Genomic DNA, 12,917 nt, shown 5'->3' with positions numbered 1-12,917 from the left:
GCACAATAGGACATTATAATTGTAGGTGCTAGAGTTTATTCTTGAGACTACCATTTTTTTATATATATCTTGTTTAACTTCAACTTTTAAACAAGAATCATAGACTGGCCAGAGAGCTTAATGGGTATGTTTGGTTTTCGATCTGGTGAAATCTATGACATTTGACCCTGAAACTTTTTGCCATTTTCTAAACCCAACAGACTGTGTATAAGGGGCATTTTAATTTATCTTCAAATACTTGATTAGAGTTATGATATGGTTTGGCGCTGGTCTCATAACTCGTGAAAGTAGATGCACTTTGAAGAGCAACGGACACAGACCCCTAGTTCCAGTGTTTATCTGGATCATAAGCACGCTATCTGGGTGCAGTTGTGTGGAAATGACTTGATGTCCTACCTCTTGTTACCTGTTACTTGTATTATGGTAACATTACCGCACTGGTCATTTCCTCATAATTGCATGAGTGGGGAATGTTGTCTTTTTGTCCCTCTGAAAGTGAAAGTGGTAGATGTCACAGAAAATCTATTCATATTTGTTCAGAGGCCATACCTGCTGCCATTTAGCCTAGATTATTTAGCATTGCTATTGTTTTGTTATGGTAGTTAAGCTATGTATTCAAAGCTAGAGTTGAGTGCTGCAAGTTTCAGATGTCATACATTTGATGTTTCATAAGTCCGACATGAATCCAAAAGAATATTTATATATATGCTTTCAGTGAATAAATGGCTTAATGGCTCTTTAAATGTGTGGCATAAGCTATAAAAATTTTCATAAATATATAGTGTGAATTCCAGTTTCCAGTCCTTTTTTCAATTGAAGCGCATTGTCGCTTTATCCATGTACTCATTTGAATATGCGTCACTTAGCTTTTTTGTGTTTTTCTTTACAACTTTAGGTTTTTTAATAATAGTATTTATCATTTAGCATTAGAAATATGAGATGAAATAATTTCTCAAACTACTACTTAGATTTTCTCTGGACAATCTCATTTTTTGTTTGTTTTTTTGTTAGAATCCATTATTTTCGTCCTCATGACCTGCTTTAGTTAGATGTTTGCAGAAGTTACTGAGATTTTAGTATTTTAACCTTTTCAAAATCAGCACCTTAGTCAAAGGTCTACAACATATGCAATTTCTCAAATATAAAATATGAGATGTTTTTGCACTATATCAGAAGAGGAGTTACTAATTTGCATGCCGGTGAACAGATTTGTAAGGTTAGAGTGAAGAACCATCATTTTTTTAGACTAGTCTTGGCCTTGTTTCACATTGGCACTAATCTATTAATAGTTAACAGACGTGAGAAGGTCTTGAGTTCTTACACTATGCAAAAACTCATTTCCATTCTGAGCAGCCACTGTTTTTATACATGGGGTCAAATTGTTTTATTTTTTATTTTTTTGTCTGTGAAATCTGTCAGGCATACCACAATTTGTTTTTCACTTCACTACTATCAACTGACTTTTTTTAATGATGCCATAAGGAATCTGATGCAAATGTTTGATAAAAATAATTCCGTTCAAATATTGTGAATGCAAATGTAATAGAGGCCAAGGATGAATGAAGTATGATGCTGGTTTTGTAGAGACCGTCGCGTTAATCTATGCTGCAGCATCTCTGTTTCAGATTTTAAGAGGCACACACAGTGTTAATTGAAAATTGAAATGGTGCCTCAATTTCCCTGGAAGCTTTGAATGATCTACCGATGTTATGACAATAACATTTAATGGATGTCTCTTGTGTCATGATTTCTAGAGTATTGACTCTTGCTGCTTTAGTGAAGCTTGTATATTGCTTGGCGATTGCGAAGTGTGTTTCCAGCTCTGTGTGGGGTTACAGTGTCCACATGCCTCTTCGCTTTACATGTTATGGTTTGAATAAAACTAGTCAGTTTAGCTTTGATTCTTAGTTTGTGTCCCAACAACTTTCAGATTTGAATTTTATTCGTGTCAGACAAAAAAAAAAACGTCTCATCAAAAGAATTGTGCCCCCCAGTTTGATGATCAGAGGTGGTCTTTTAACCTATAGAGATATATTGCTAATGTATTTGCATTAGAACTTTGCACTATAGTGTTTTTAAGCAGAAATGTAAGCCTCTCTTTACATACCGTGGTAGTTTTGTTACTGTTCTCATTGCTTTTTAAATTCCTACGGTGGCAAGTTTCAAAGATGCTACCTTTTATGATCTGCTAAAACCATAAATATACAACTGAACAGTTTGAATGTACTTCATACACCTGCATACTTGTAAAGAACATCCACATTACTTTCATCTGTTTGCTCCAGTTTGTTTTATGCATGCACATTTAAAGCAGGATTGAATCGTTTGGCTTTTATTCATGCATATTTTGAACTATCTCACCATTCATGGTTGTGATGTACTAGATTAACAGATATGGAGTGGCAACATTTGATTCAGAATACACACTGGCACAAAGATCCATGTATCGCTGACATGTGTGGTGCTGTACTGTAAACTGTGTACATAAGGCAATTTTTAGATGTTTCATGTTTTTTGCCATGTATTGCTTGTATGTTTGCCAGAATTTCCAACTGAAGTTTCATCCAAAGGGTTTTTTGAGATATACCACAATACCTATGTTCGTATATCAACCCAATAAGCCAAATTCACTTGTTTTAAAGACCAGCAAACACACTGTGGTGGTCCCGTAATCATGACAGTGATACTTGCTGAGCCTCAATTCATTGTGTGCACAAACTAAACCTCAACTCAGATTCATTACAGGTCAGTTGCCATTCAGCTTGATGATTTATTGGGGCGTGACGGCATACAAGTGTTTCAGACTTTTTTTGGATTTCTTCCTCCCTACTAAGTTCAAAACTAGTTTTAAAACTAGTCTAAAATGACCAAAAGTTAAGCTTGTTGTGAGGGATAATAAAGATCTCTAAGTATTCTGTTAAAAAGAGCACACTTCCATTAGTTCATTACATGCTAATGTTATTTATTCAAATATGAGCATGCATGTAAAATAATTAAAATAGGGTCTTGAGACTGATTTATTGGAATAATTGAGAGCTTCATGACCTGGCTTTTTAAACCAACTTTGAAAAACTACCTCAATAGTATCAGGTGCTAACATTAAAATATCCCTTATACATATATGTATATGTGCTCATGACAAAGAACAATAATTGTGACCAAACAACACAAGCCTATACTGTGTATTAAGTGTTTAGTTTTGTTTTGTTTTTTTAGCGACTTTTAAAATTTGTAATGGTGGATCAACATGAGGGATGTTTCAGCATGTAACAAATTCGCAGGGGACCAAAATAAATATGATCTGAAAGTTTCCCTTTTTAAAATGTACTAGTGATAAATACTCATCAGCTTTTAGAGGACTTCATTAAAATCATTTTCCGCTTTACATTTTGACTGAAATGGTGCTGGAACAAATGGCTAGGAAGAGCGTTCAGGCCAAGATTATTGCCAAAACATGGTGGTTGATTTGGTCTTTATGGATATCGACTGAGTTGAGTTGATCTGGTATGTGGCAGTGTCATCCCCATGTCCATCACTAGCATTGTGCCATATTATGGATGACATACTTGACAAGAAGCGTCCAATGACCTCTGCTTTGTGTTTAATGTATGTTCGGGGGAAACTGACAGGATTTTCCTATGGAAGCAGCTTGTCAACCTGTGTCAAATGGCAATTTAATCATCGTTGAGATTTACTGTCTTTGGAGTGCTAGGGTTATACTTGATTCTACAGCTTGATTTATATCCAGTATTGCAATAACACATTAAATCCTGATCCGTTTGATGAAAGTCCCACAGCGAGTCTGCGATAAGCTATTTGTATTTAAGCATTACATGTAAGACTTTGGAGTGCCGTTCATTGTAGTTGATGCGCATTTACCTTGCTATATTTTATGAAGGGAATTCAGTTTTGATTTGATGTCTCTCAAACTCTTGATTAAGGATGTTTAGCATCCCAAATACACTGGCATTTGAGTTTCTTGAGGGATAAAAATTAAGGTACAAAAGGTTGTATGGAAATCAATCAAGTTTCTTGTTTTTCTTTAGTGAGCTTAACAACGTCCAGTGTGTTTTTCTCGTGTATGTGTGCCTTTTCAAAATCTCTCCCGCCCTTGATTGAGGGACTATCCTTTTAATTTGATACTCGGCTCCACATTGAATAATTTGTACATTTATCATGCAACCTTGAGTGAATGCTGCATAGAATCAGTATTTGTATTTTGCACTTTCTAAGCAGTTTTAAAGGATGCCCTGTTGTAATTGGGCACACAGACTAAGACTATTTAAGACGAGGTATTTTCTGCTACAATAGGAATTTTAAGGAACCATATGACTTGTTGGTCTTTCCGAAAAAGTGTATAGATGTGAAGTACCTCATAAGCCTGATAAATGCTGCATAAACTTCATTTATTGTTCTTTTGTGAACCTCATTTTTCAAACAGTTTCCCCTATAGGGAGGTTTGATGCCCGCATGCTGTGCAAGCACCTTCAGAATTATGTGATTTACCAGAGCCGCTATTTAATAGATTACCAGTAATGCACATCGAATGCAATTCTGTCGTATTCACTGACGTGATACAATATCACCAAGCCTCTAGCTCAGTGGATCATGACTATTGTATGGTGACGTCTTGCAGTCAAAAGTTACAGTTGACTCAGGTATTGCCATTAAGGGCTGTATCTGCTATTGCCTCTCGTCCCCAATCCCCTCACCTGTGTCTTAATGTAGCCTTAGAACTGCATTTATGGATGGATCATAGTGAAGAATACCTGGCCTTAAAATATGCACTATTACAACATGCAAATCACTTCAGATCAGGCCATATGTTTTTGCCAACTACCTCCTGAGAATGTAGGAGTGTCCTTTTTTCTTCCTCTCCCACCCCCAAATAGCTCTGTTAATTGACAATCATCATTTTTTTTGGGGTTTTTTTTTTAGATAGAAGTTCTTAAAGTGTATCACAAACAATTATTTCTGGGACACTCTAGTTGAATATTCTATTTTATTTGTTGATTTTTTTTTTTTTGAGAACCATGTCCAATGTTAGTCATGGAAGAGCCGAGCGACCAAAGTTTCTATTCGAAGGCTTTCTTGCACTGCCGTGTGGTGTCAAACCTCCCTCTCACATCAGCAATTTCTTTCATTTAACCTTGTGTTTGCTCCTTTATAACATGCCAAATTAAATTTGCTGTCATTCCTGTAATGGTGAAGTCTTTAATTTCTGATTCATGTGTTTTGCGTTCACTGCTAAGCTCCTTGTTGTTGTTTCTTGATAATGTAAAGTGTGAGCTTTTTTTTAACAAGCAAGATTACAAACTGAGATATGCTGAAAACCCTGCTAAAACATAATGTGAAAACGTATCATTTAATATAGCTCACTTTCGCTTGACTGTGTATTGCATCATTTAATAAACTTAATTTCCTCTGACTGATGTGTCTTAATGTTTTACGTGCCATATTTTATGTTTTTGGACATGCTTGGCCTCTGCTGATGTCTGGATCTCTCTGCTGCCAGTTTTTTTCCATTCCTGTTTGCTGAGATAATGTTGGACTTTAAAAAAAAAAAAAAAAAAAAAATTCCCTCTATGCTTGTGTTTTTCTAGATCGCCAAACAACCAACTGTAAGTAAACACAGATTGTGTGGATTTTTGCAAACCCAAAAAACAATGTTGCCTGAGGCCAAAGTTGGTGCTTTCTTTTTCTTCTCAGACAACACTTCAAAAATAAAATTTATATTGTACAGTTTAGCTCAAATAAGTAAGGCTTTTTAACGACAACCCTTATATATCTGTTAAAAATTAGTCATGCCGTTTATGAGTGTCTGAGAGAGTCAAGTTTAAACTTTCTAGCTTAAACATGAAAAGGAAAAAAAAACATGTTCACACAGACAGGGAAGTCCTTAAAAAGTTTACAATGGCCGTGTTTCAAAACCAAGTGCACACCTACAAAGTGTTATAGAAGCCATGTTATTCCGCTCGCAAATGATGTCCAAAAATGCTGTCTAGATAGGAAGCACACTAGGTATTGAGACACGGCCACTCCTTCAGCTGATCAAAACTTTGCAACTGTGAACATCTTAGACGTTTAGCTTTATGTCTTTACATTTCACTCTGTCGTTTTGTATATAACGCTTATGGTTTTCGTTTAATATTGTAGTGTTTGTAAAAAATAAAAGTTCCTTTAGTTCGCGTAACTAACTTTACTTGAGTTTGTAACTAAACGAGTTTTGAGCAGCTCTGAGTTGAGCTGTGAAGAGCGAGTCAGATTTTCCAATCGCTCATTTATGAGAAGCACGCGAGCTCTCTCCTTTCTGCTGATCTACAACAGTCTCTGAGGTACGTTTATATTAAATGTTGAATGTTTTTAACATTTCACGGTGTCAAATGCTTTTGCTGTACTTACTAGTTGCAAGCCCAAACGTTTTTAAAGAGACGTTAGAGCAAAAACGCTGTTTTTAAAGGTATTTTCCTTAAAACAATAATGTTTTTGCACGATGGCATTTCTACGTTTCATAAACGTGTCTTTACGTATGTTAATTTTGCGACAGAGTTTGATTAAATATTTATTCATCAACTAGCTTTATTTATTTATCTTAGAATTTAGTCCGTGTTTTGCTACAATAACACTTGAAGTCTACGTCTCTCCCTAGAGTAAACAGTAGCCTACAAAAAAATGATGAATGTAATGTAACGTTATTTGGATTTTACTTAATATCCCAGCTTAACAGCAGTGGCAACTATGGGCTGATTCCCTCGAAAAGTGTGAATTCTGGGCACAATCAAAAAATTTGTTTTGGCATGATTGAAGATCAACTCAACGTAGCCTAATGGTACTTCGACCTCTTTGTCTGACCAACAAGTAGGAGTGTTGAGGAAATTTATTTGAAAACGATCCTTATTTTGCGATTCTGTCAAATAAGCGGCCTTTGGGTGGCTGCAATAACCATTAAACCTTATCATTAAAATTTTCTTGCATTACGTTTCTTGGTAAAATCCAAAAGAATAAATATTTGGGGGCGTCCACTTCATTACTAATATCAACCTTTTTGGATCTGTATCTTGGTGCCACTGGCAACTTAATACACTATTTTGTAGATGTCAGCAAAACAGCACAGAATAATGCAGTTACTAGTTAATAATTTTAAACTTATCTTAAAGATACTTTAATAACGTATTAAAGAAAAGCAATAAATTAAAAATACAACAACTGTAACAAGACAACATTTGAAGTCCCTCTGAGGTGTACATGTGGTATTTCTGTTGTAATAAAAATGTCTGTTTAATGTAGCCTACATCTTTATTTTTAGTGTTTTTTTTTTTTTACTTTAAGATAACTAGTCTACATTTAAATAATTGTAAGACTTTTTGGGGGCATTTTGCCAAAGGCGCCCTTTCGTACACTAACAAATTTAATAGTTTTTGATAGGTGAATTTTTATTTTATTTTTATTTTTATAAATGTTCAGCCTTCACTTATGCACCATACCATAAAAAAAATATTGAAATTAAAATGTTATTTCTAGGATGTAGTGTTACCCCAAAATAGCAGTTTATTGATTTATTTCAGTCAAAGTCCTTTCACTGTTAAGCATTGTATTTAGATCTTAAACGGTTACAATCATATCTATTCAACCCCCATTGCAAATCAGGTTTATTGGCAAAATACAAAGACATTCAGCTGAACAAATCAAAGGTAAATGAAATAGCCTCAACACAATAAATGCTTCAAGTGGTTTCGCCAAATTTGACTGAAAAAGCTACTTTTAATGACTTCTGCAGTCTCAAAATTATTCAACCCCTTCATGGCAAGCATCTTTAGTACTTACTAATACACCCTTTTGCTGTTATGACCTGCTGCAAACGAGATGCAGAACCAGACACCAGCTTCTGGCAGCGTTTCTGAGAAATCTTAGTCCATTCCTCATGAGAAATGGCCTCTAGTTCAACTTCAAGTAATATTCTTGGGTTTGTGTGCTGCAGTCGCCGCCTTCAAATCCCACCAGAGATTTTCTATGGGTTTCAAGTCAGGTGACTGTGATGGCCACTGTAGAATCTTCCAGGACTACTACTACAACCAAGCCTTGGTGATTGCCTCAATTACTTCTGTTTGATTTGTTCATTGCAAACAGCTGAAAGTCTGTACATTTTGCCAATAAACCTGATGTGCAATGGGGGTTGAATAATTTTGATTACAACTGTATATTCCTCAAGTGCTTACAAAGTCAGGAATATGGGTTTGATACACTAAGGCTCACATTGGTACAGTTAAAGGGATAGTTCACCAAAAAATGAAAATTAGCCCATGATTTATTCATCCTCAAGTCATCCTAGGTGTATATAACATTCTTCTTTCAGACTAGAAAATATCCTGGCTCTTCCAAGCTTTATAATGGCAGGGAATGGCTGGATATTTTTTGAAGTCCATCAAAGTGCATCCATAACCTCTAGGGGGTTAATAAAGGCCTTCTGAAGCGAAGCAATGCATTCGTGTAAGAAAAATATCCATATTTAAAACTTTATCGACTAAAATAACTAGCTTCCGGCAGACGGCCTACGCAAGTCAACTTACACCATAAGAGTAACACTAAGATGTATGACGCAGGATGTAGGAGTATAGCGCAAGCTTTGACGTAAGCAACAACCTCAAGCTCCTCCGACATTTCTTTTTAAAAATTCTCGTTTTAGACCTCTAATTCGTGACTGGTGTTTTGTTTTGCTCTATCCTCTGCGCTTCCGCGTTCGTCAAGGTCAAGGGTTACTCTTTCGCCATCTGCAGTGCCCGAAGCTAGTAAAATATCCAGCCATTCCCTGCCATTATAAAGCTTGGAAGAGCCAGGACATTTTTAATATAACTCCGATTGTATTCGTCTAGGATGACCTGAGGGTGAGTAAATCATGGGCTTTTCATTTTTGGGTGAACTGTCCCTTTAAGGGCAGTTAACAAAAATCGCTTTCTTTTACTGCTGTTTAGTGTCTGTTCAATAGCACCAGTATGCGGTTGCTCCAGGATAGAATGAGATGGACGTGTTTGTCCCGGTGCCTTTTCCTGCTGTACTCAGTGGGCAGCGTGGTGACCGAGCTCGAGCTGGACGGCTCGGACCGGGACTGGGGTTCTGGATTACACGAGCTCCTAAACAGCTTTCCAGCAGATAGTCCTTTTCTCAGAGAGACGCCCGGCAGACCGGCCAACTGCACTCAGCGCTTCTGGCTGCCTCCGTCCTCCCCTGTGTGCTGGGATGATATAGCGGGACCAGAGGAGTTTGAGAAGTCACGCCTCCTCGTGCTGCAGAACAGGGCGGCACTGCAGGCTGTCTCCACATCTAGTGGTGTCGAGGAAGGGGGGTCGTCCTATGATCAACAGGCCAGGGACGATGTGCAGGGCGTCCAGGCTGACCATCTTGTCGTGACTCAGACTGCCGATACAATGCAGAAGGTGTTCATGGATTTGGATGAGAAGAGGAAGGAGGAGAAAGAGCATTATACCTTCTCAAGGTAATTGAGTTTTGAACGTTTTCATGGTAATTCGTGGGGTTGAAAGCATTAAGCAGAATTTTACTGTAAAGTCGTCTTTTCACTATCTCCATCAAGCTGTGTGGGGTTTCAACTAGTCTCGTATATATTTTAAAGTGTCTATGCCGTGAACTTTACATACTTCACATACTTTTGAAAATCCAGTGTTTAGTTGATCCTGATAAGCGCTCATTGTCACAGTTGTACGGTTTGCTTCTTCCATAAGGGGGTTTGACATCACGGCATCTTTCCAGGTGGAGACGCAACACACACGTCTCACGGAAATACTGTAGAATTCAACCAATCAGATGACGACTTCGAAAGTCCCGAATAATTTCTGATTTTCTGTGCCATATGCATCAGACGTTCAGCCAAATTGGTGTGACGTCTGTGACTTTTTTGCAGCGTATGCAGACTTTTTGGATCTGATTTGAGCTTTGAGTCAAGTGCATTCAAATATTTGAACTTTTGCAGATAGACTGCATGCAAACGCCCGACTGGATGTGATTCTAACTGAACACAATTCAAACTGAGCACAAGGTGAAAATTACCCATATTTTTGGACTAAAATATTAAACTTTAAAAACTATTTCCACGAAATAGGCAGTTATGAGTATTTCAAATATATTGGCAGTCATTTGTTTTGTGTGGATGTATTTATACATTATTTATTAATTTTACCGTGGCGAATAATACAGTAACAGCTCTATTCACCAAAAAAAAAAGAAGTCAAATTTGAGGTGTTCGGCCACTTTTGACCAGGACTACGAGTTTGACCCCCTTAATGAGGAGAAACAAAATATTTTATGTTTATTGCAAAATATGCATGTATTATATATATGTAGCTCAAACAGTAGAGTGTTGGCGCTTGCAACGCCAAGGTCATGGATTCGATTCCCAGGGAAAGCAAGAACTGGTAAGAATGTAAATGTGTACCTTGAAATGCAATGCAAGTTGCGTCTGCCAAATGCATAAATTAAATATATATATATATATATATATACACAAGCATTAAGTAGTTTGAGAGTGTAGGGAGATTGACTCGATTACACCAGTTGCGATTTTTGGATTTGGGGAGATTACTTTGCAGAATCATGGGTAATGTAGTTTTGCAACAAGAATTCCACTGTTAAACATAATTCTTGTAAAAAAAAAGTTGTATAAAAATAATACAGGCTGATACATAAGCATATACCGTCACTTAACAACCTTGCAGCCAATATAGGTCATTATCATTAAAAATCAATTGCTCTATGGAGATAACAAAAAAAAAAAAAAACTTACTTCCGATTGTTGCACTCTGTGTTGGAGATAGTGGAAAGACGGTATATGATTACATAATGTCAACACAGGTTGTTTTCTCTTAAATCAAATAAATTCAAAAATGTTATAATAACATGAAAGTTTCTCTCTCTCTCTCTCTTAGTATGAAGGAGCAAATTGAAATCACGAAAGACTCCATTGCAAACAGGGAGCAAGTAGCAGCACTTCTGGAGAAACACCTTGCCAATCTGGAGAGGTCTTTGAACACTATGCAACTTCGACTGGCCAAACTACTACCCCAGTAATTTCACTTGAGCAACACAAGCCCATGTTAAATGGACATGTGGAAAAAATAATAATGCATGTTTTATTACAACATTTAATCACACAAACAAAAAAAAAGACATATGACCATATACTGCATGCTAACAGCGTCCGGTACTTCTCTTTTGGTACGTTTCCCCCCTCGTTCTTCCACTCTATTAAGTAAGTGAGTTACTAGGAACTAGAAATAAAGTCTATTTTTATACCCCCAGACTAAAGACTTGTACCTTACAATTTTGTTATGCCAAATTTGTCTAAAATCGCCTGTGATCAAGAAAAATGTCACTTACACAACGGTTCATTTGATTTTGCATGACTGATTGCATATTAAAAATAGGATGAACACATAATCAGCAAATGCATTTATTCAAATACAAAATCAAACTGTTCAAGCATTTAAAAACTATACAGAGCACTAGATAAATCTTCAGCTGCAGTCCAGACTCAAGTATTAATCAAATGTATTTTTTATCTTCAGCGGGTGAAGTGGTTAAAATGTTAAAGCACCTCTCTAAACCCTGAGAAATATAATTTTATTTAGAAGACGCATAAGCAAAGTCTAATTTCACAATGAATGAAATGGACTGTATAGATGTTTGGATTGTTGCAGCTGAATAAAAAAAAAATCTTCACAAAACATACAAATCATGGTGTCAAGTAGTAATAAAACACCACCAATGCATGACACAGCAGCACGTATACTGGTTTCCTGTGCTCTCAGTGGTTCAGTTGTGAATCTGAAGCGGCTATTGAACATTTTAAACAGCATAGTGTAAGTGGGTGCTAAAACATACAGACTACTACAGTAAGTAAAACATGTATGTTACCTCTCTAAAACAACAACTCTTTGGGTGAAATCTCCTTATTTGTAAGACAACGTCCTATGACTTTATCCACTGTTCTAGTAAAGTGGTCAGAACCAGTTCACAGTGATTTCCTCCGACTTGCTATTTATCACTACAGGTTGTCATCATCTTTGTCCATTTCTTCCAGTGACTTCAGATAATCTCTGGCCAAGATTTTCTTAGGAAGGATATCTAAAAATAGAAGAGAGACAAAACTGTTTACACACCACTTCATGTGGTTTGAATTGTGTTTGTCATCATTACAAATGACCAGAACTCACCAGTTAAAAACTGAAATGTTTCCGACTCCTCTGCTGCCCTGGCCAGATCACTGTATGACAGTGTGTTTGTCCCTTTACCGGAACCGTTTTTATATGAAGACAGAGCCAAGTGCTGGACAAAAAGCTCCTATGAGGAAAGTATGAAGATGTGTCACACTCACAGTAATATATAAATATATCAGTCAATGATATAAGAGTCGTTCGCTAGTACTCTTACTAATACGAGAGATATGAATTTAAACTAAAAGTTAACTGGTGTCGCAAATGTCCATAGCGAACAAAAACAAAACAGCTTTTCAACTGAATAAGGCAGTTAGCCTGCCAACTGACCATTGATTAATAACACACCAAATTACCGTTGCTTTAGTCGTCAAGAAAAGAGCGTCCTGGTTAATACAGGACACATCGGGAGAACTTTTCATGATTAATCGCACCCTCGACATTGGCAGAGATATATTTTTACTGTTTGTAGCTTGCTCAACTTTCTCCTCCATGTTTCTATCAGACATGTTTCTCTTAGCAGCCGCTGTGGTTCAAGCTTAACGGAAGTAAATCAATCTAATAGGCTTTCAAAGAGACGTCACTGGATGACGTTTACATGGGAACTGTAGTTTTAAGATGAATCGTTTGTAGTCCTTTGAGAATTTTGTCAGAAGAGGAAAGAAAAGAGAAACAAATAAGTGTAAGCAGATGGTT

At 36.7% G+C, this 12,917-nt stretch overlaps 2 protein-coding genes across 2 annotated transcripts; one reads left to right on the top strand and one right to left on the bottom strand.

Annotated features, from left to right (window-relative positions):
• Positions 1-5,694: 5,694 nt before the first annotated feature.
• Positions 5,695-11,325, top strand: si:ch211-57n23.1 (uncharacterized). The gene is made up of 4 exons (XM_056249658.1): positions 5,695-5,705; positions 6,311-6,335; positions 8,970-9,490; positions 10,935-11,325. Exons 3-4 carry the CDS (start codon positions 8,991-8,993, stop codon positions 11,074-11,076), a joined length of 642 nt encoding a protein of 213 aa, XP_056105633.1. The 5' UTR covers positions 5,695-5,705; positions 6,311-6,335; positions 8,970-8,990; the 3' UTR covers positions 11,077-11,325.
• Positions 11,326-11,599: 274 nt separating this feature from the next.
• On the bottom strand, positions 11,600-12,745 carry chrac1 (chromatin accessibility complex subunit 1). The gene is made up of 3 exons (XM_056249657.1): positions 12,578-12,745; positions 12,222-12,348; positions 11,600-12,132 (listed from the first exon to the last, which is right to left on the bottom strand). Exons 1-3 carry the CDS (start codon positions 12,728-12,730, stop codon positions 12,053-12,055), a joined length of 360 nt encoding a protein of 119 aa, XP_056105632.1. The 5' UTR covers positions 12,731-12,745; the 3' UTR covers positions 11,600-12,052.
• Between the last annotated feature and the right edge of the window lie 172 nt (positions 12,746-12,917).

The sequence above is a fragment of the Rhinichthys klamathensis genome, unplaced genomic scaffold (assembly GCF_029890125.1).
Source record: "Rhinichthys klamathensis goyatoka isolate OS25496 unplaced genomic scaffold, OSU_Roscu_1.1 h1tg000060l_1, whole genome shotgun sequence".
In the NCBI taxonomy this organism is placed as follows: Eukaryota; Metazoa; Chordata; class Actinopteri; order Cypriniformes; family Leuciscidae; genus Rhinichthys; species Rhinichthys klamathensis.
Note: the sequence above shows the minus strand (reverse complement) of the source record. Positions and strands in the feature narration are given on the sequence as shown.

Coding starts and splice junctions, on each gene's coding strand:
- chrac1 (XM_056249657.1), bottom strand. CDS start 12,730: ATGTCTGATAGAAACATGGAGGAGAAAGTTGAGCAAGCTACAAACAGT. Junction 12,349..12,577: donor TCTTGACGACTAAAGCAACG/GTAATTTGGTGT, acceptor CTTTCCTCATAG/GAGCTTTTTGTCCAGCACTT. Junction 12,133..12,221: donor AACATTTCAGTTTTTAACTG/GTGAGTTCTGGT, acceptor TTCTATTTTTAG/ATATCCTTCCTAAGAAAATC.
- si:ch211-57n23.1 (XM_056249658.1), top strand. CDS start 8,991: ATGCGGTTGCTCCAGGATAGAATGAGATGGACGTGTTTGTCCCGGTGC. Junction 9,491..10,934: donor GAGCATTATACCTTCTCAAG/GTAATTGAGTTT, acceptor TCTCTCTCTTAG/TATGAAGGAGCAAATTGAAA.